This window comes from Leucoraja erinacea, chromosome 21, assembly GCF_028641065.1.
Source record: "Leucoraja erinacea ecotype New England chromosome 21, Leri_hhj_1, whole genome shotgun sequence".
In the NCBI taxonomy this organism is placed as follows: domain Eukaryota; kingdom Metazoa; phylum Chordata; class Chondrichthyes; order Rajiformes; family Rajidae; genus Leucoraja; species Leucoraja erinaceus.
Genome location: NC_073397.1, coordinates 35,072,624 through 35,094,402, shown reverse-complemented (window position 1 = coordinate 35,094,402; position 21,779 = coordinate 35,072,624). Strand labels below are relative to the sequence as shown.

The following is a 21,779-nucleotide window of genomic DNA, read 5'->3' as shown; positions in this document are numbered from 1 at the left end:
TATATGGTTATAGATGCACAGTCTCTTGCCCAGAGTAGGTGAATCGAGGAGCATAGGACATAGGTTTAAGGTGACTGGGTAAAGATTTAATAGGAATCTGTGGTGTTTAAGAATGAACTGCAGATGCTGGAATAATCGAAGGTAGATTAAAATGCTGGAGAATCTCAGCGGGTGAGGCAGCATCTATGGAGCGAAGGAATAGGTGACGTTCTTCGAAGGGTCTCGACCAGAAACGTCGCCTATTCCTTCGCTCCATAGATGCTGCCTCGCCCGCTGAGTTTCTCCAGCATTTTTGTCTACCACAGGAATCTGTAGGGTAACTCTTTCACACAACAGCTGAGAGAGGAGTAGTTGAGGCTGGGACTATCCCAACATTTAAGAAACAGTTAGACAGGTACATGGATTGGACAGGTTTGGAGGGATGTGGACCAAATGCTGGCTGGTGGACCAAGTGTAGATGGGTTATGTTGGCTGGTGTGGGCAATTTGGGCTGAACTTACTTAGACTTAGACTTAGATCCTTTATTTGTCATTCAGACCTTTCGGTCTGAACGAAATGTCGTTGCCTGAAGGGCCTGTTTCCACGCTATATCACTCTATTTTCCCTATACACCCCTGGCCTTCAATGCCGATGGTCTCCAAACGCCTCCAGCAAACTCTCCAGAACAAGGGGTCACAGTTTAAGGATAAAGGGGAAATCTTTTTCCCATAGAGGGAGTGCAGAGAAGGTTCACCAGACTGATTCCTGGGATGTCAGGACTGTCTTATGAAGAAAGACTGGATAGACTTGGTTTATACTCTCTAGAATTTAGGAGATTGAGAGGGAATCTTATAGAAACTTACAAAATTCTTAAGGGGTTGGACAGGCTAGATGCAGGAAGATTGTTCCCGATGTTAGGGAAGTCCAGGACAAGGGGTCACAGCTTAAGGATAAAGGGGAAATCCTTTAAAACCGAGATGAGAAGAACTTTTTTCACACAGAGAGTGGTGAATCTCTGGAACTCTCTGCCACAGAGGGTAGTTGAGGCCAGTTCATTGGCTATATTTAAGAGGGAGTTAGATGTGGCCCTTGTGGCTAAAGGGATCAGGGGGTATGGAGAGAAGGCAGGTACAGGATACTGAGTTGGATGATCAGCCATGATCATATTGAATGGCGGTGCAGGCTCGAAGGGCCGAATGGCCTACTCCTGCACCTATTTTCTATGTTTCTATGTTTCCACTGATCCAGCAACTATCACTGTATGTCGTTGTCACTTGCGGGTGGAGCACCAAAGCAAATTCTTTGTATGTGAACCCGAAACGTCGCCCGTCCATTCTTTCCACACATACTGTCTGACTCGCTGAGTTCCTCCAGCATTGTGTGTTTTGCTCAAGATTCTCGCACTTGCGTCTTCTCTGAATGACTCATAAGCCAGAACCTTTTCCCAAATGTGGTGGAGGCTGCATTTGGTGAAGAGTTTTACTGGGGAAGCGTTTGAACATGACGGTATAGCCAAACAGTTCACCACTTGTGAGACCCCAGGAACTGCAGATGCTGGGATCTTGTGTCATTTGACTTGAACTCAAAAGTACTGGAGTAACTCAGCGGGTCAAGCAGCGACTCTGGACAGGCAACAATTCGGGCCGAGACCCTTCTGCAGACAAATTTGTTAATGGCATTGGAATTTGGCAGAGATTGCTAGAACAAGTCCCTAGCGAATTGGATGATGCGAGATTAACATTGCAACTTTTCGAGTGAGGATTTGGCCCTTATGGATCAGTGCAAAATGTGAGCAAAATATATTTGAGGAATACAAGACATTTTTGTCATCCCATTTCAGGAAATAGAGGAGATCCAAGTGGGATTATGTGTTCTGATTTATTAGCATTTTAACTGATGTGAAAAACTATCCCAGTAGATTTTTGACTTCTTTTACTTGTTACATTTTTGGCACGGTCCCAACAAAGTTGTCATCTAGGTTTTAGATCATCACTTTAAAGGGCCAGTCCCACATGGCGATTTTTTTCGACGACTGCTGGTGTCATATCAGGGTCGCCAAAAGATTTTGAATTTTTCAAAACCCAGCGGTGACAAAAAAAATGTTACGACACTTGGAAAAACATCGCACGTCGAAACGTCATCATGCCATCAATGATGCTGGCAGTCGTCGAAAAAATCGGCAAGTCGGACTGGCCCTTAACAACAACGTTTGTGATAGATTAGCATCACAGCGGGGCAGAATGATGAACACTGTGTTGTGGATTGATCAGCATGGATTTTCCTTTTAATCCCTCAATAATATCCCGTTGTATGTGCAGCTTCTTAGCGATCAGCAAATAATAATTGCTTGAAATTCGAGGTTTTTCCAGAATTTCCAGAGTGTTTGTCATATGTGGTGACAAATGAACAAAAAGATTCTCAAATGCTGCAGCATAACAGGCTTGTGAACACTGCACTCGTTAGACAATATTTAATAACCAACAAATTAATCACCATAAATTTAATAAACAAAAAATTCTCAATTTCTTTCGAGTCTATCTTGTTACAAATGTTGACCTCGCTGTCATCGTCCGTCCTGAACAGGGACGCGAGCTCCTGGTGACAATCAGCGGGGAGCCATCACTTGTCGCAGTAGATAATGGTGGTAGTAGAATTAGCTCGGGATACTTCCTGTTTCGTGGACACTTCTGCTGTGGGGACAACAACAAATTAATAACCAACTAAACTGTGCAGCTGGTAGAACTCCTTCCTCACTGCGCCAGAGATACGGGTTCGATCCTGACCTCGGGAGCTGTTCGGTGTGGAGTTTGCACGTTCTCCCTGTGACAGCATGGGTTTCCTCCAGGTGCTCCGGTCTCCTCCCACATCCCAATGAAGTGCGGGTTTGCAGGTTAATTGGCCCTCTGTGAATTACCCCTTAGTGTGTAAGGAGTGGATTCGAAAGTAGGATAACATGGAACTAGTGTGAATGGTCAACATGGACTCAATGGGCCAATGGGCCTGTTTCCATGATGTTCCCTCAAACTAAATAACACCAGAGCCATGAAGCCAAGACGACGCAGAGTTCAGTCTATGCAACAAAACCAAAGACAACATGTTTTCACTTTCCTTGTAGAACTTGCATTTTTAAGAAATGTTCATAAAGTACAAAATCTCTTGTGTAGGAAGGAACTGCAGATGCTGGTTTAAATCAAAGATAGACACAACATGCTGGAGTAACTCAGCGGGACAGGCAGCATCTCTGGAGAGAAGGAATGGGTGACGTTTTGGGTCAAGCCCCTTCTCCCCATAACTCCTGACACCTGGACTAATCAAGAATCTATTATCTTTGCCTTAAAAATATCCATTCACTTGGCCTCCACCGCCTTCTGTGCATTAAATGTTATTCTTTTATCATTCATCTGTGTACTGTGAATGGCTCGATTGTAATCATGTTGTGTCTTTCCGCCAGAGATGGATAGATTCTTGATTAGTGCGGGTGTCAGGGGTTATGGGGAGAAGGCAGGAGAATGGGGTTAGGAGGGAGAGATAGACCAGCCATGATTGAATGGCGGAGGAGACTTGATGGGCCGAATGGCCTAATTCTATTCCTATCACTTTTGATAGGAGAAGAATCAATAATGTTTTATTATTAATGTTTAACGTTTTAAGTGTCAATTAACTGCCACTGTATGTCGTTGTCACTTGCGGGCGGAGCACCAAAGCAAATTCCTTGTATGTGAATACTTGGCCAACAAACTAATTCATTCACGACCTTATGACTGGTTAGCACGCAACAAAAAGCTTTTCACTGTACCTCGGTACACATGACAATAAACTAAACTGATGTAAAGCTAAACTAAACATGAAACCTTCAATGTGCACAGGTTTTTTCGATGCATTCATTCATTCACTGACTCCTGTCTCGTCAGGTTACTCAACAATAACCAAATTAAAGGGATTCCACGGAGGGCCTTTGAAGAACTGGAAAACCTGAAATATCTGTGAGTATAAATCAACAAACACCCAGGCAATATTGACTGCGTTAGAGTATAGAAGTTGGGAGGTCACGTTGCAGTTGTATAAGACGTCGGTGAGACCGCATTTATAATATTGTGTTCATTTCTGGGCACCATGTGATAGGAAAGATATTGTCAAGCTTGAAAAGGTTCAGAAAATATTTATGAGGATAGTGCCAGGATTAGGAGGTGTGAGCTATAGGGACAGGTTGAGTAGGCTGGGTTTCTATTCCAAGGAGCGTAGGAGGATGAGGGGAGATCTTATCGAAGTATAGAAAACCATGAGAGGAATAGATCGGAGAGTCTTTTACCCAGAGCAGGGGAATCGAGGACCAGAAGACATAGTTTCAAGGTGAAGGGGAAAAGATTTAATAGGAATTCGAGGGGTAACATAACCACAGGGTGGTGGGTGTATGGAATGAGCTGCCAGAAGAGGTAGTTACATAGAAACATAGAAATTAGGTGCAGGAGTAGGCCATTCGGCCCTTCGAGCCTGCACCGCCATTCAATATGATCATGGCTGATCATCCAACTCAGTATCCCGTACCTGCCTTCTCTCCATACCCTCTGATCCCCTTAGCCACAAGGACCACATCTAACTCCCTCTTAAATATAGCCAATGAACTGGCCTCGACTATCCTCTGTGGCAGAGAGTTCCAGAGATTCACCACTCTCTGTGTGAAAAACTCAGTTGAGTCTGGGACTGTCCCATCATTTAAGAAAGAGTTGGACAGGTACATGGATAGGACAGGTTTGGAGGGTTCTGGACCAAGCGCAGGCAAGTGGAACTAAGGGTAGCTGGGACATTGTTGGCCAGTGTGGGCAAGTTGGGCCGAAGGGCCTGTTTCAACGTTGTATCAGTCTATGACTCCAATTAGTTGACACCATTTGGTTCAATTCCATCTGGCCACATATTGAGCATTGAGTGGGATTAATTTGTTAATTTGCTGTTGGATGATGTTATTCCCAGTCAGTAACTGGCAACACAAGTATTTCATTGACGAGTATCGGATCCGTGTACTGACTAAATGGGGATAACGCAACACAGCTGCATGGTTGGATGGCCACATTTCTAAACAATTTGCAGAAGTGCATCATTCTAAAAAATGTTACCAGATGAATTTACAATCTCCAGATGGGTAATTTATCCTCCATGAGCTTCGAGTCTTATGTATTTCTGAATTATGGGCGGCTTATTGGTGGAGTCCACATCTCACAGCGCCAGAGACACGGGTTCGATCCTGACCTTGGGTGCCGTCTGGATGGAGTTTGCACGTTCTCCCTGTGACCGCGTGGGTTTTCTCCAGGTGTTCCGGTTTCCTCCCACAATCCAAAGACAATAGACAATAGGTGCAGGAGTAGGCCATTTGGCCCTTCGAGCCAGCACCGCCATTCAATGTGATCATGGCTGATCATCCCCAATCAGTACCCCGTTCCTGCCTTATCCCCATATCCCCTGACTCCGCTATCTTTAAGAGCCCTATCTAGCTCTTAATGTAAGGGTTTGTAAGTTAATTGGCGCTGGAAAAATTGTAAATTGTCCCTAGCGTGTGTGTAGGATAGTAGTTGGTGTACGGGATGATCGCTGGTCTGCACGACTTGGTGGGCTGAAGGGCCTGTTTCTATGTTCCACTGTTCCATATGAATTTGAATTGGGGGTAAAAGTGGGCACTCTTTCACTGTGACCGCTGAGCTAAATGTGACTTGGTAAACTCTTCTAGCATGTTGTGTACCACTGGTTATGTCTGTGACAGAGTGCTCAGCCATGTGTGGTGGTTTCACAACTCTTTCCAAAGTGTCATTGACTCTTCTGTCAAAGATGGGGCAAGTTATCCATAAGTTCAGAAGTGATAGGAGCAGAGTTAGGCCATTCGGCCCATCAAGTTTACTCCGCCATTCAATCACGCCATATAATCTATCTCTCCCTCTTAACCCCATTCACTTTCCTTCTCCCCATCACCCCTGACACCCTTGCTAATCCAGAATCTATGCTAAATCTCTGCTAAAAAAAATATCCTTTGACTTGGCCTCTACAACCTTCTGCGGTAAAGAAATCCTGAGATTCACCTCCTTATTGATCCCAATGTTAAAATGCTACCAATTGTTAATGATTTTACAAGCTTCTTGGCTTGTAACTAGTGTGACAGATAACCAGGTAAACAGTGGCGCATTGTCTTAACAATGTCTCTCCATGTCTCTGCAGCTACCTGTACAAAAATGAAATCCAGACAATCCAAAAACAAGCCTTCAAAGGGTTGGTCTCCCTGGAACAGCTGTAAGTTTATCTTATCATTTTGTGTAATTAAAAAACGAAAATATCAGTTGCCGATTTCCATTGTGCCATAGTGTATGCAAGGTAAAATATTTGGTTTTATTCCTCCATACCGCGACAGATCTAATATACCAAAGATTTATCTATGCTTGTTTGGTTAAAATAAATCTCATTTATAGGAAATAAACTAACTGTCCCCACTCACGTTACTGATCAATATTATTGGGGTCTGATGTTTAGTTTAGAGATACAATGAGGAAACAGGTCCTTTGGCCCAGAGTCCGCACCGACCAGCGATCCCCGCACATTAATGTACGCGCACATACGCACGCGCGCGCACACACACACACACACACACACACACACACACACACACGTCTTTGGAGTGTGACTCCGTACGGACAAGCACTTGTGGTCAGGATCGAACCCTGGCCTCTGGCGCTGTGAGACTGTAGCTCTATCACTGTGCCACCGTGCCTACCCTAGTTCAAGCAGAGCCCGTTTCCGCGCTGTATCTCTAAACTAAACTAATGTTGTCTACAGGTAGACAAAAACGCTAGAGAAACTCAGCGGGTGAGGCAGCATGTATGGAGTGAAGGAAATAGGCGACGTTTCGGGTCGAGACCCTTCTTCAGACTGATGTGGGGTGGGGGGGGGGGGGGGAAGGCAGGAAAAAGAAAGGAAGAGGCGGAGACAGTGGGCTGTGGGAGAGCTGGGAAGGGGTGGGGAAGGAGCAGGGACTACCTGAAATTGGAGAAGTCAATGTTCATACCGCTGGGGTGTAAACTACCCAAGCGAAATATGAGGTGCTGCTCCTCCAATTTGCGGTGGGACTCACTCTGGCCACGGAGGAGGCCCAGGACAGAAAAGTTGTCAACATGTCACCTCGTTTGCAAACTTCTCTTAATCAAATGTTTTGTTTTTTATCCCAACAGGTACCTTCACTTCAATAATATAGAAGTGTTAGAATCTGAAACATTTAGTGATCTTCCGAAGCTTGAGCGTTTGTACGTACACATTTTCTAACTTTTACTGCATGTTTTTCAAAGATAATCATTTTAATCCGCCTGTTCCCAGCAGCATTTTCTCCAGTTTTTCTCACCTCCTTGGCCTGTGATCATGGACTCACACAGCACGGAAATAGCCCCTTCAGCCAAAGTCCTCCAAGCTGACATAAAATGCCCCATCGAGTCCATCTACCCTGTCCGAATGTCTTTCAAATTCCATTATTGTACCTACCTCAACTAATTCCTCTGGCAGCTCGATCCATATACCCACCACCCTCAGGGTGGAAAAAGTTGCCCCTCAGGTTCCTATTCAATCTTTCCCCTCTCGGTGCCAGAATGTCCCTCCAGCAGGTCGAGGAACAGCTTCTTGCACCCGGCGGCTGTCACTCTACTCAACATCGTACCTCGGTGACTGCCAATACCCCCTGATCCCCCCCCAAGGGACACATCTTACTCCCTATTAAATATCCAATCGTTTGCTAACTACGCTCTTCCAGGGAGATGCTAAATGCTCTTTTGTTGTCTCTGTCACTGGTTCTGACAATGACAATTAAAATTGAATCTGAATCTGAATCTGATCTGAATCTGAAACCTATTTCCTCTGGTTCTTGATTCCCCTACTCTGGGATAAAGACTCTATCTATTCCCCTCATGATCTTATACACCTCTATACAATCACCCCTCATCCTCCTGCGCTCCAGGGAATAGAGTCCCAGCCAGCTCAACCTCTCCCTGTAACTCAAACCCTCTAGCCCTGGCAAAATCCTTATAAATCTTCTCTATCCCCTTTCCAGCTTGTCAGCATCTTTCTTATAACATGGAGCCCAGGACTGAACACAATTTGTGAATGGACTTGTTAAAGTCCCAGCCTGCTCAACCTCTCCCTGTAGCTCAGACCCTCGAGTCCTGGCAACATCCTCGTGAGTCTTTCCTTATCCCTTTCCAGCTTAAAGGCACCTTTCCCTCAAGTCCTGGCGACATCCTTGTAAATCCTTTCCGTGCCATTTCCTCCTTTAGATGTTGGATTTACATAGATCGTGCTGCTGGTTGGTTGGAAATCTCCTCTTCGCTATTTTGTCGTAGAAATAAGCCCACTCAAAAGTTTATATCATTGGCGTGCAGACAGAGTGGGGTATGTGTGTACCTGTTTGATTGTTGTGTACGAGAGGGCAATGGGATGAAGTCCCAGTTTCTTCAGTGCAAACTCTTGAATGATGCTCCATTAATGTACAAAGGGTGAGCTATATTATTGGAAGTACAGACTCTCAGATGAGCTCATCTCATTTTTAGCTGAAAGTAATAAATCCACCTCCATTTTCCGGCCCTCCCCGTCTCAGAGCCTTTCTGGGTCGTCCGTGTTGGTGGACCAACAGAGGTCACGGCCTCCGAGAGGAGTCCATCGGTGCCAGAATGTCCCGCCAAGGCCGCTGGAGGGGCCGTGATACCGGTCCGCAAAGTCAACCTGGGAGATTCGGCCGTGGGGACGGGTCTGCCGGCTCGGGCCGGGCCGGAGTTCCAGAGCCCCGGCCACAGGGGGGCAAATTCCACCCGCAGATCGGCCGCGGAAATCCCGATGAGGCCGAGATTGGCCGCCTCACCCGGCCTAGGGGACGCATTTTCAGGGGGAGTTCTGGGCGGGATATCAAGTGCGCTCTCATAATTCTGTCCCGATTAAAGGAGGTGACGGTCCACTAGTCGCCGGTAAATCGGTGGTGGGCCTGGACCGTATTTTTTCCAAATAATTAACCGGGCATTGTTTATCACCACAACCAACTTACTAAATAACCTGCTGCTTGTGTGAGTTTATCATGCACAGGTTAATATTGCAACAGTGACAGCTCTAACTAACAACAGCTTTTCACTGTACCTCGGTACACGTGACAATAAACTAAACTGAACTGAACTGAACCGGCCCATTACCTTGTCAAATGGTTTAGGGTGCCCTAAAAACGTGTGGGATACTTTCTTGGAGAACACGGCTAGGGTACGTAACTCTGGGTGACACCAACATTTTCAATCCTTCTGAACACTGTCACCGTTTCAATGTCGCAAAATTAACTATTAACTATTTTTTAACTTTTTTTATTGAAATGTTGTAGATTTTTGCACAACAATCGACTTTCCAGAATCCATCCAGGGACCTTCAACCAACTTGAATCACTCAAGCGACTGTGAGTAACAAAATCTCTGGAAATATGAATGAATGAATAAGTTTATCGGCCAAGTATTCACATACAAGGAATTTGCCTTGGTGCTCCGCCCGCAAGTCACAACATGACATACAGTGACAGTTAGGAATGACACATAAAACATTGATAATAAAACATTATCGATTAAACAAATACCATCTTAATGAGAGTAGGCTTAGATACAGCATGGAAACAGGCCCTTCAGCCCATCGAGTCCATGTCGACCATCGATCACCCGTTCACACTAGAGTTTGTTATCCCACTTTCTCATCCACTCCCGACACGCCAGGGGCAATTTACAGAGGGCCGATTAACCTAGTAAATGGACAACAGAAAGATATATCTTCCGTCTGAAGAAGGGTTTCGGCCCGAAACGTTGCCTATTTCCTTCGCTCCATAGATGCTGCTGCACCCGCTGAGTTTCTCCAGCTTTTTTGTGTAACCTTCGATTCTCCAGCATCTGCAGTTCCCTCTTAAACAGAAAGATATGTTTATTCATTAAATATGTAAAACTATATTCTAACCAAACTATGGCACCAATCGGCCTCTGTGAATCATAAAATGAAAATGCTGGAGAAACTCCCTCTTAAATATATCCAATGAACTGTGGCCTCAACTACCTTCTGTGGCAGAGAATTCCACAGATTCACCACTCTCTGTGTAAAAAATGATTTTCTCATCTCAGTCCTCAAAGATTTCCCTCTTATCCTTAAACTGTGACCCCTAGTTCTGGACTTCCCCCAACATCGGGAACAATCTTCCTGCATCTAGCCTGTCCAACCCTTTAAGAATTTTGTAAGTTTCTATAAGATCCCCCCTCAATCTTCTAGATTCTAGCGAGTACAAGCCGAGTCTATCCAGTCTTTCTTCATATGAAAGTCCAGCAGGCAGATTAAATCAGTTTGATGCCATCTATTTGGCATCAAGATTTTGGGCGGATTGTCCATTCATGTGTCTGTAACTGTTCTGTAATGATTGTATATTTAAGCCAATTAACCTGCGAACTTGAACGAGTGTGGGAGGAAACCGGAGCACCTGGAGAAAACCCACAAGCTCCCAGGGAAAACATGCAAACTCCTTACAGACAGCACCAGCAGTCAGGATTGAACCCGGGTCTCTGGCACTGTAAGACCTGGGTTCAATCCTGACTACATGTGATAACTATACGGAGTTTGTACATTCTCCCTGTGACCGTGTGGGTTTTCCCCGGGTGCTCCGGTTTCCTCCCACACTCCAAAGCCGTACAGGTTTGTAGGTTAATTGTCTTCTGTAAAATTGCAAATTGCACCTAGCGTGTATTGGATAGTGTTACTGTGATCGCTGGCCAGCGCAGACTCGGTGGGCCGAAGGGCCTGTTTCCACTCTGTATCTTAAAACTAAACAAAACACTGTTTACATACATATGTATTGAAAATAGTGATTATGGTGAGATTAGTGAAAGGCTTGGATAGAGTAGATGTGGAGAGGATTTTTCCACTAGTGGGAGAGTCTGGGACTAGAGGTCACAGCCTCCAACCCCTTAAGAATTTATGTATTGAAAATAGTGATTATGGTGAGATTAGTGAAAGGCTTGGATAGAGTAGATGTGGAGAGGATTTTTCCACTAGTGGGAGAGTCTGGGACTAGAGGTCACAGCCTCAGAATTAAAGGACGTTATTTTAGGAAGGAGATGAGGAGGAATCTCTTTAATCAGAGGGTGGTGAAACTGTGGAATTCTCTGCCACAGAAGGCTGTGGAGGCCAAGTCAGTGGGTATTGTTAAGGCAGAGATAGATAGATTCTTGATCAGTGGTTTATGGGGAGAAGGCAGGAGAATGGGGTTAGGAGGGAGAGATAGATCTGATTCATGGTTGAATCAGCCATGATCACAATGAATGGCGGTGCTGGCTCGAAGGGCCGAATGGCATCCTCCTGCACCTATTTTCTATCTTTCTATGAATGGTGGAGTGGACTTGATGGGCCGAATGGCCTAATTCTACTCCTATCCCTTATGACCTAGTGACTCACGACCTTGTATTTCTGTGCTGGTGTTATTTTCACAGACGTTTAGATTCCAACTCTCTGATCTGTGACTGTGAGCTGGTCTGGCTGGCCGAGCTGCTGAAGAAATACGCTGAGGTGGGCAACACGCAGACGGCCGCAACCTGTGAACATCCCAGCCACCTGCAGGGCCGCTCCGTGACAACCGTAACCGCCCAGGAGTTCAACTGCGGTAAAACACGATTAAAATTTCAACAAGTGTGTGAGAGAGAGAGAGAGTTTTATATTGTCGTGTGTCCCAGATACGACAAAGAAATCCTCGCTTGCTGCAGCACAACAGAATATGTCACCATAATACGGAACAGGAGATAAAAGTTCAGTGTGTCTATATACCACAGAGAACATGTATATACACAATAAATAAGTATAGGAGCAGGGAGGTCCTACTGCAGTTGTACAGGGTCTTGGTGAGACCACACCTGGAGTATTGCGTACAGTTTTGGTCTCCTAATCTGAGGAAAGACATTCTTGCCATAGAGGGAGTGCAGAGAAGGTTCACCAGACTGATTCCTGGGATGGCAGGACTTTCCTATGAGGACTTGTACGCGTTAGAATTCAGAAGATTGAGGGGGGATCTTGTAGAAACTTACAAAATTCTTAAGGGGCTGGACAGGCTAGATGCAGGAAGATTTTTCCCGATGTTGGGGAAGTCCAGAACTAGGGGTCACAGTTTAAGGATAAGAGGGAAGTCTTTTAGGACCGAGATGAGAAAATCATTTTTTACACAGAGAGTGGTGAATCTGTGGAATTCTCTGCCACAGAAGGTAGTTGAGGCCAGTTCATTGGCTATATTTAAGAGGGAGTTAGATGTGGCCCTTGTGGCTAAAGGGATCAGGGGGTATGGAGAGAAGACAGGGATGGGATACCGAGTTGGATGATCAGCCATGATCATATTGAATGATGGTGCAGGCTCAAAGGGCCGAATGGCCTACTCCTGCACCTATTGTCTATGTTTCTATGTTTCTCTCTCCGACGTTGAATTGTAAGAATCATAAAACCTCCAATAGCTCAAGACTTCCGATGAGTTGAAGTGAAGTGTGATGGAAAAATGTCACAAACATCGTGTTTCCCTCTTTAAATGTTTTAGAGCGACCCTCTCAATTTGAGGATGATGTCCCCATGATGCTGGTACTAAAGTTGCACATTCACCTCGGATGAAGAAGTGGTGTGTAGTGGGGAGGTGCAGCTGGAGAGGTTTATTGGTTGGATTATTGGATTATCTATGTTTCTATAACGTGCATTAAGCTGTTATTGTCCAGAGTTTGCATGTTGGCGAGTTTAATAGCCTGATGGCTGTAAGGAAGAAGCTGTCCCTGAACCTGGATGTTCCAGATTTCAGGCCCTCTACCTTCTTCCCGATGGCAATGGAGAGATGAATGTGTGGCCAGGATGGTGTGGGTCCTTGATGATGTTGGCAGCGACTGCGATAGATGTTACTTATGAAGCAAATGCCGTTACTTCTAAAGCAAACTTCTCTTTCCCCACTGTGAAGTTTTATTCGTGGTCAGAGGCTGTTTGAGGAACTTAGCGCATCTCTGGAGATGCTGCTTGAATGGACAGGAAGGACAGGCCACGTTTCGGGTCAGGACCCTTCATCAGACTGATGGGGTGAGGGGAAGGAACGTTTTTTTCCTCGTTCAAAGAAAGTAGTTTGGACTCACTCTTGCCCTTGTTTCCTCACAGAGAGACCTCGCATCACACTTCGGAGCCACAGGATGTGGACGTTACTCTGGGAAATACGGTTTACTTCACGTGCCGAGCAGAGGGGAATCCCAAGCCCAATATCATCTGGTTACACAACAAGTGAGTACCTGCGGGAGGGACTGAGGCAGCGGTGGGGGAATGGTGCAATTGGTCAATGGGCCAATGAGTCATTGAATCAATAGACAATAGGTGCAGGAATAGGCCATTCGGCCCTTCCAGCCAGCACCGCCATTCAATGTGATCATGGCTGACCATCCCCGCTACTGCCTTCTCCCCATATCCCCTGACTCTGCTATCTTTAAGAGCCCTATCTAGCTCTCTCTTGAAAGTATCCAGAGAACCGGCCTCCACCGCCCTCTGAGGCAGAGAATTCCACAGACTCGCCACTCTCTGTGAGAAAAAGTGTTTCCCCATCTCCGTTCTAAATGGCTTACTCCTTATTCTTAAACTGTGGCCCCTGGTTCTGGACTCCCCCAACATTGGGAACATGTTTCCTGCATCTAGTGTGTCCAAACCCTTAATAATCTTATATGTTTCAATGAGATGCCCTCTCATCCTTCTAAACTCCAGAGTGTACAAGCCCAGCCGCTCCATTCTCTCAGCATATGACAGTCCCACCATCCCGGGGATGAATCAATCTTCTTCTTCCTGCCTATGGCGTGCACAGCCTAAACTTGTGGGTCAATTAGTCGAAACAGGGTGGACCACGTGAAGGTTGCAATCTCCCACCCCAATGAATCAATGGTCCAATGGTCCTTGATTGTCACATGTACCTAGGTAAAGGGGAATGCCTAGGCTGCTTGTCTTTTACTATGTCCAATGAAGATCTCTGAGCCTGGATCATTGCTGCTGCACCAAATACTGGCAAATAACCACATAAATGATGGCAGCTGTATAGTCAACATCGACATATGTGGGAAACATACTAATATGGTTCTATAAATCTCACAATAGAAGAATGACCTGTAGCAGTTTTTATTAAAGGATTCTAAGAGGTGTTCTCGATGCTGTTTTAAACGATACATGTTAATTAATTTGAATGATTATCAACTCCTTGGATACAGGTGTATGTATGAGTTATAGAGTTTCACAGCACCAAAACGGGCCCTTCGGCCCAACTTGCCCTCGCGGACCATGATACCCCCTCTACACTGGTCCTACCTGCCTGAGTTTGGCCCATATCCTTCTAAACCTTTCCTGTCCATGTACCTGTCCAATTATCTAATACAATGCTGTTATAGTATCCACCTCAACTACCTCGGGACGACAGATGGCGCAATGGGCTAAGTGTTCGGCTGGCGATCGGAAGGTAGCCAGTTCGAATCCCGCTTGGAGTGCATACTGTCGTTGTGTCCTTGGGCAAGACACTTCACCCACCTTTGCCTGCGTGTGAATGTGTGTGAATGTGTGTGAGTGACTGGACGTGGTCGTAGGTGCAGATTAGCAGCCACGCTTCCGTCAGTCTGCCCCAGGGCAGCTGTGGCTACAGAAGTAGCTCACCACCACCGAGTGTGACTGAGGAGTGAATGAATAATGCGATGTAAAGCGCCTTGAGTATCTAGAAAGGCGCTATATAAATCCCATTTATTATTATTATTATTATTATTATTATTACCTCGTCTGGCAGCTTGTTCCATAAACCCAAGTAGACAAAAGTGCTGGAGAAACTCAGCGGGTGCAGCAGCATCTATGGAGCGAAGGAGATAGGCAACGTTTCGGGCCGAAACCCTTAATATACCCATATACCCTTAATATATCCATATACCCAGGGCCATTTGTGTGGAAAAAGGTGCTCCTCGGGTTCCTATTAAATCTTTCCCTTCTAACCTATGTTCTGTGGTTCTCTACTTCACCTACTCTGGGTAAAAGACTGCGTGCATCTACCCGATTATGATTTAATACACAGCGATGAGATCCGCCTCTGGTTATGGACACCCCAACTCAGTGCCGGTCCCAAGCCCGGACAGAGGAGGAAGGGTTGGGCGTACGGCCAGCACCCCTACCCCGTAAAACCCCAAACCCACTACGGAAACAGCGAGCATAAACTATACTGGAAACCGGCATGAGAGATGGAGGTCGCCCCCTGCAACTATGACGGGCTCGGGCCAAAGCCTCTGGGACGCTTGTGCCCCGAAAATGAGTTGCATCTTCTCTGCCAAAACTGCGAACTGCTATAAGATCGCCCCTCATCCTCCTGCGCTCTAAGGAAGAAAGTCCCAGGCTGTTCAACCTTTCCTTACAACTCAGGCCTTGGGTCCTGGCAACACCCTTGTAGAACTTAACAGGATGATTCTATCTACTTACAGAGATAAACACTTGTTTGGCACAGAGATACAGAAATACTTGTTTCGCACAAGATCTGTTACAGTATGAGTATTAGCCGTCCTGCAATTAATAGATTACCCAAATCATCAAGTACGTTTTAATATTATTGCTTTATTGGCAAATATCTCTTGAAATGAGGGGAAGGTTTAAGTTTGTTAATTTATTTAACTACCCACACTATGCGACAACTAATTATTGTTTTTACGAAGAATCATTTTCAATGCAAAATGAGATTATAATTGCTTTTGGACATCCCAAGGTACACAAGGTGTGGCAAATATCTCCGGGAAGAAATAAGGGGAAGGTTGCTAAGCAACTCCTTTAGTTAATTTATTTAACTACTTATCTTTTTGAACCACATAATTGCCTCGTAAAATTATATTGCGACAACAAGCAATTGATTGTTTTTGAGCCAATAGAAGAATCATTTTCAATGCAAAATTATATGTTCATAAGCGATAGGAGCAGAATTAGGCCATTTGGTCCATCAGGTCTCCTCCGCCATTCAATCATGGCTGATCTATCGTAGACAAAAGTGCTGGAGAAACTCAGCGGGTGCGGCAGCATCTATGGAGCGAAGGAAATAGGCGACGTTTCGGGCCAAAGCCCTTCTTCAGACTGATGCGGGGGGGAAAGAGGAGGAACCAGAGGGCTGAGGGAGAGCTGAGACGGGGAGGAGACAGCAAGGGCTACCAGAAATCGGAGAATTCAATGTTCAGGCCACCGGGGTGCAGACTGCCCAAGCGGAATATGAGGTGGTGCTCCTCCAGTTTCCGGTGTTGCTCACTCTGGCAATGGAGGAGGCCCAGGACAGAAAGGTTGGATTCGGAATGGGAGGGGGAGTTGAAGTGCTGAGCCACAGGGAGATCAGGTTGGTTAATGCAGATCGAGCGGAGGTGTTCGGTGAAACGATCGCCAAGCCTACGCTTGGTCTACGCTTGGTCAAGCCTACGCTTGGCGATCGTTTGGCCGAACACCTCCGCATGCTTACTTTCATTGACTGATAAACAAGGACGCCCAGATCCCGTTGTATTTCCGTTGTAGAAATGGTATTTGCATGCGATCCAGTTAAAGAATAGACTAGACATGATTACAATCAAAGTGTCCACAGTGAACAGATACAGGATAAAGGGGACAACATTTAGTGTAAGACAAAGTCCGATTAAGATCTCCAATGAGTTAGATGGGAGGTCAGGACCGCACTCTAGCTGATGAGACGACCATTCAGTTGCCTGATAACAGCCGGGAAGAAACTGCCCCTGAATCTGGAGGTGAGCGTTTTCACACTTCTGTGCCTCTTGCCTGAAGGGTGAGGGGGGAAGAGGGAGTGAGGCTGGTCTGTGAGTTTGTTGGTGACCTTGCAGAGGTGTAGATGGAGTCAACGGAAGGGGGGGGGTTGGTTTTGCGTGATGGTCTGGGCTGCGTTGGCCAATGTGGGCCGATGGGTCTAGTTTTCGTGCTGTGTGACTATTTGGACGGAGCGGTGAGGAGCAGGCTTCCACACTGGCCCATCTCCACCTGGTTCTCTCTCCCCAGTAATGAGATAGACATGAAGGTTGACCACAGGGTGAACCTGCTGGAGGACGGCACGCTGATGATCCAGGATATCAAGGAGTCGGACCAAGGAGCGTACCAGTGCATGGCCAAGAATGTCGCCGGGGAGGTGAAGACCAACGAAGTCATCCTACGCTACTTCGACACACCATGTAAGGATGCAAAAAAAACCCCTTTACATTCCTCTCTCACTGCCCCTCCACCCCCCTGTGATTCCCCCTTCCCACCAACTCTGCAACCACATCTGAAGAAGGGTCTCGACCCGAAACGATCGCTTCGCCCAACACCTCCGCACAGTTTGCATTAACCGACCTGATCTCCCGGTGGCTCAGCACTTCAACTCCCCCTCCCATTCCGAATCCAACCTTTCTGCCCTGGGCCTCCTCCATGGCCAGAGTGAGGCCCACCGCAAATTGGAGGAGCAGCACCTCATATTTCGCTTGGGTAGTTTACACCCCAGCGGTATGAACATTGACTTCTCCAATTTCAGGTAGTCCCTGCTTTCTCCCTCCTTCCCCTCCCCTTCCCAGCTCCCCCACAGCCCACTGTCTCCGCCTCTTCCTTTCTTCTTCCCGCCCCCCCAACCCCACTTCAGTCTGAAGAAGGATCTCGACCCGAAACGTCACCTATTCCTTCGCTCCATAGATGCTGCCTCACCCACTGAGTTTCTCCAGCATTTTTGTCTATCTTCATGGAACTGCAGATGCTGGAATCTTGAGCAAAACTCAAAGTGCTGGAGGAACTCAGCGGGCCAGGCAGCATCTACGGAAGGAATGGACAGATGCCATTTTGGGGTCTGGGCCCTTCTTCAGTCTGAAGAAAGATCCTGAGCATTTGTCAGTACTCATATTTTGTTTGGGTAGTTTACACCCCAGCGGTATGAACATTGACTTCTCCAATTTCAGGTAGTCCTTGCTTTCTCCATCCGTCCCCTCCCTTTCCCAGCTCCCCCACAGCCCACTGTCTCCGCCTCTTCCTTTCTTCTTCCGGAATGGGAGGGGGAGTTGAAGTGCTGAGCCACCGGGAGATCAGGTCGGTTAATGCAAACTATGCGGAGGTGTTGGCCGAAGTTCAGTACAACATTATAAACTATTTTTGTCGATAGTTTTTGATTTTTTTTCTAATTGAGGTTAGTTTAGTTTAGAAGCACATCACATATTCTGTACAGACAGCACCCGTAGTCAGGATCGAACCCGGGTCTCTAGCGCAGCTCTACCGCTGCTCCACCCTGCTGCTCTTTGAAAAGGTTATCTTGACCTATCAGCCCATTCTAACAAAGTAAACAGACTGAGAGACCACATATGTTTGGCTCGACCTGTGAACGAATATGGAAACAAAATCGTGATTCATCGCTATTAAACTATGTTAATGAACAAATACTTTATTTTTTTTTTAATTTACCATGGAAATTTAAAAATAAGTCACTGTTTCAAAGTGTGGTAATGTTTTCCAACCAGTGCACAGTGTTGTACTTGTAAAGTAGCCACTCACAAAGATGATTCATACCATTGACTCACTTTATAAATTCCACTCAATGACCCATGCACAGTTTACTCTTGCTGTTTCTTAATGATTAATGAAGTGAGTTTTAAATCGACAGGATTTAATTTAAAACACATAAAATCCCTACTCTCCGAATGAGCAGGTTTGCGATTATTATCCAGCAGTGTTATTCCATCTTTAATTACTTCTTACGGTGTTTAATCGTCGATATTAATGTATATAAATGCAGTGAACTGCGCAAAATCTTCATAAAATTTCATCGATTCGGTTGTGGAGAATACATGTAAAGTACCAGAATTTCAACACAATAGCTGCAAAATCTCTCTGTTGGCAGAAAACAGCCCACTTCACTTCAAAGATGTACAGGTTTGTAGGTTAATTGGCTTGGTAAAATTGTAAATTGTCCCTAGTGTGTGTAGGATAGTGTTAAACCCCTGTCCCACTGTACGAGTTCATTCTCCCGAGTTTGCCCTGATTCGAACTCGGAGATTTACCCTAATGGCCACTCGTCGGTACTCTGGGCTCTCGTGGACATTTTTCAATAGCTTCTCTGGTTTGTTTTATGCGGTGTGTGAGGGAGGGGGTCGGGAGAAACTTTTTTCCATTCTCTTATCTTGGCAGAGATGCGATTGTTTTCCGGATCGTATCTCTGGTCTCTCTGCGGCCTAACATCATGGAGCTGGATGTCCTGCTCGGGACTGACTCTGAGCTCCACCTCGGGGCCATGGACTTGCCATCGGAGCCCGCGATCCCTTGCCTGGGATCGACGCTCCAACCGCGGTCTGCGGATTGTAAACAGCCTCTTCGGCCCACCAAGTCCGCGCCGACCAGCGATCCCCGCACACTAATGGCCCTGTCCCACTGTCCGAGTTCATTCAAGTGCTCTCCTGAGTTTAAAAAAAATTCAAACTCGTGGTAAGCACGGAGAATGTACATAGCGGGTACATCGGAGCTCGGGGACGTCTCTTAGCGGCTCGTAACGCTAACGGCGGGTACTCGGGAACACTCGCTAGCGGCAGGTAAGCACAGGAAGATTCGTGAAGATTTTTCAACATGTTGAAAAATGTCCACGAGAGCCCTGAGGTCCTACGAGTGGCCATTACCGCAAATCTCCGAGTTCGAATCAGGGGAAACTCGGGAGAACTCTTGAATTAGCTCATACATTGGGACAGCCCCTTTAAGAGTCTTTGCTTCTCATACATACCAACAACCGAACAATGGAATCCTTACTTGCAGCAGCTCCTAGCGGGCCTGTAAATATAAAACTCACAGATCGCATAACAAACAGGATTAAATTAATAACCCCAATACTAAACCAAAAAGGTTCTGAGTGCAGCTAAAATTCCGACACTGTAATGAATGATCTGATGTGTGAGGTTGACTCAAAATGCTGGAGAAACTCAGCGGGTGAGGCAGCATCTATGGAACGAAGGAATAGGCGACGTTTTGGAATTTGAAATGCCGCCAATTCCTTCTCTCCATAGATGCTGCCTCGCCCGCTGAGTTTCTCTGGCATTTTGTGTCCACTTTCGATTTTTCCAGCATCTGCAGTTCTTTCTTACATAGAAACATAGAAACTAGGTGTAGGAGTAGGCCATTCGGCCCTTCGAGCCTGCGCCGCCATGCAATATGATCATGGCTGATCATCCAACTCAGTATTCTGTACCTGCCTTCTCTCCATACCCCCTGATCCCTTTAGCCACAAGGGCCACATCCAACTCCCTCTTAAATACAGCCAATGAACTGGCCTCAACTACCTTCTGTGGCAGAGAATTCCATAGAAAAATAATTTAGAACTCCCCAGAGGGAATTGAACCCTGGTCTCCCACATGACAGACGGGGACACTAACCACTATACTAACGAGGATGTTAATGTCAAACTCTTAAACTTATCTGATGTGGATCTGGTGTTTCCAAAATGTAACAGCACACTGGGTGGTTTAGTTTTATAAGATTAACTCATCCTTCACGGTAGAGATGTCAAGATATCCAACCTGAATTATATTTTTCCAGCAAAACCTACTTTTGTGATTCAGCCTCAAAACACGGAGGTGTTGGTTGGGGAGAGCGTGACGCTAGAGTGCGGTGTCTCCGGGCATCCTCAGCCCCACATCGCCTGGACCAAGGGCAATAACACGGCCATCCCCGACGACCTGAGGCACACCACCACCCCGTCCGGTGGACTCTTCATGCAGAACGTCACCTTCGACGACCAAGGCCAGTACAACTGCAACGCCAGCAACAAGGAAGGGTCCATCCAGGCTGTGGCCCACATCATTGTACAAGGTACCACCTTACAGCGAATGCAGCGCTGGAGACCTGGGTTCGCTCCCGACTACGGGTGCTGTCTGTACGGAGTTTGCATGTTCTCCCCCTGACCAGAGCGAGTTTTCTCCGAGATGTTCGGTTTCCTCCCACACTCCAAAGACGTGCAGGTTTGTAGGCTAATTGGCTTGGTAAATGTAAAAAATTGTCCCTAGTGGGTGTAGGTTAGTATTGGTGTGCGGGGATCTCTGGTCAGCGCTGAAGGGCCTGTTTTTCTGCGCTGTATCTCTAAACTAAACTAAACTAAAATCTCTCGAGCCTGATCAGATATATCCGAGGACATTGTGGGGGGGCTTGAGAGGAAATTGCAGTTGCCCTGATTGAGATTGATGAGTCATCATTAAATATGGGCTAGGGGCTGGGAGAATGGAGGAGGGTGGCAAATGGGACTCGTGTAGTTGGGGCATGCTGGTTGGCATGGGATGAAGGGCCTGTTTCCGCGATCTACAACTACAAATGCTTCTGGATGGGGTTAATTGAGCAGTGAGCCGTCATCTCTGCAGATGAAGCGAGAGGCATGAAGAGAGGACTTTGCTGGCACGTTACATCAGAGCACACACAGGATCTGACCCTGTCCCGAATGAATGAATGAATGAATGAATGAATGAATGAGTTTATTGGCCAAGTATTCACATACAAGGAATTTGCCTTGGTGCTTCGCCCGCAAGTGACAACGACATACACTGACAGTTAGGAATGACACATGAAACATTAAATGTGTCCTTTGCAGAAGGGTCTCGCCCCGAAATGTCACCTATTCCTTCGCTCCATAGATGCTGCCCCACCCGCTGAGTTTCTGCAGCATTTTTGCCTACCATAAAACATTAAACATTAATAATAAAACATTATTGATTAAACATGTGAATTAAATAAAATACCAGAGC

The 21,779-nt window shown here is 46.2% G+C and overlaps 1 protein-coding gene across 1 annotated transcript in view; it reads left to right on the top strand.

Moving 5' to 3' along the window:
- Positions 1–21,779, top strand: part of LOC129707527 (peroxidasin-like) — a 96,918-nt gene that overhangs the window by 39,822 nt on the left and 35,317 nt on the right. The window contains exons 3-10 of the mRNA XM_055652644.1: positions 3,891–3,962; positions 6,181–6,252; positions 7,185–7,256; positions 9,356–9,427; positions 11,487–11,656; positions 13,170–13,287; positions 17,050–17,219; positions 20,584–20,856. Coding sequence (XP_055508619.1) covers positions 3,891–3,962; positions 6,181–6,252; positions 7,185–7,256; positions 9,356–9,427; positions 11,487–11,656; positions 13,170–13,287; positions 17,050–17,219; positions 20,584–20,856 — 1,019 coding nt within the window. The remainder of the gene's footprint in view (positions 1–3,890; positions 3,963–6,180; positions 6,253–7,184; positions 7,257–9,355; positions 9,428–11,486; positions 11,657–13,169; positions 13,288–17,049; positions 17,220–20,583; positions 20,857–21,779) is intronic.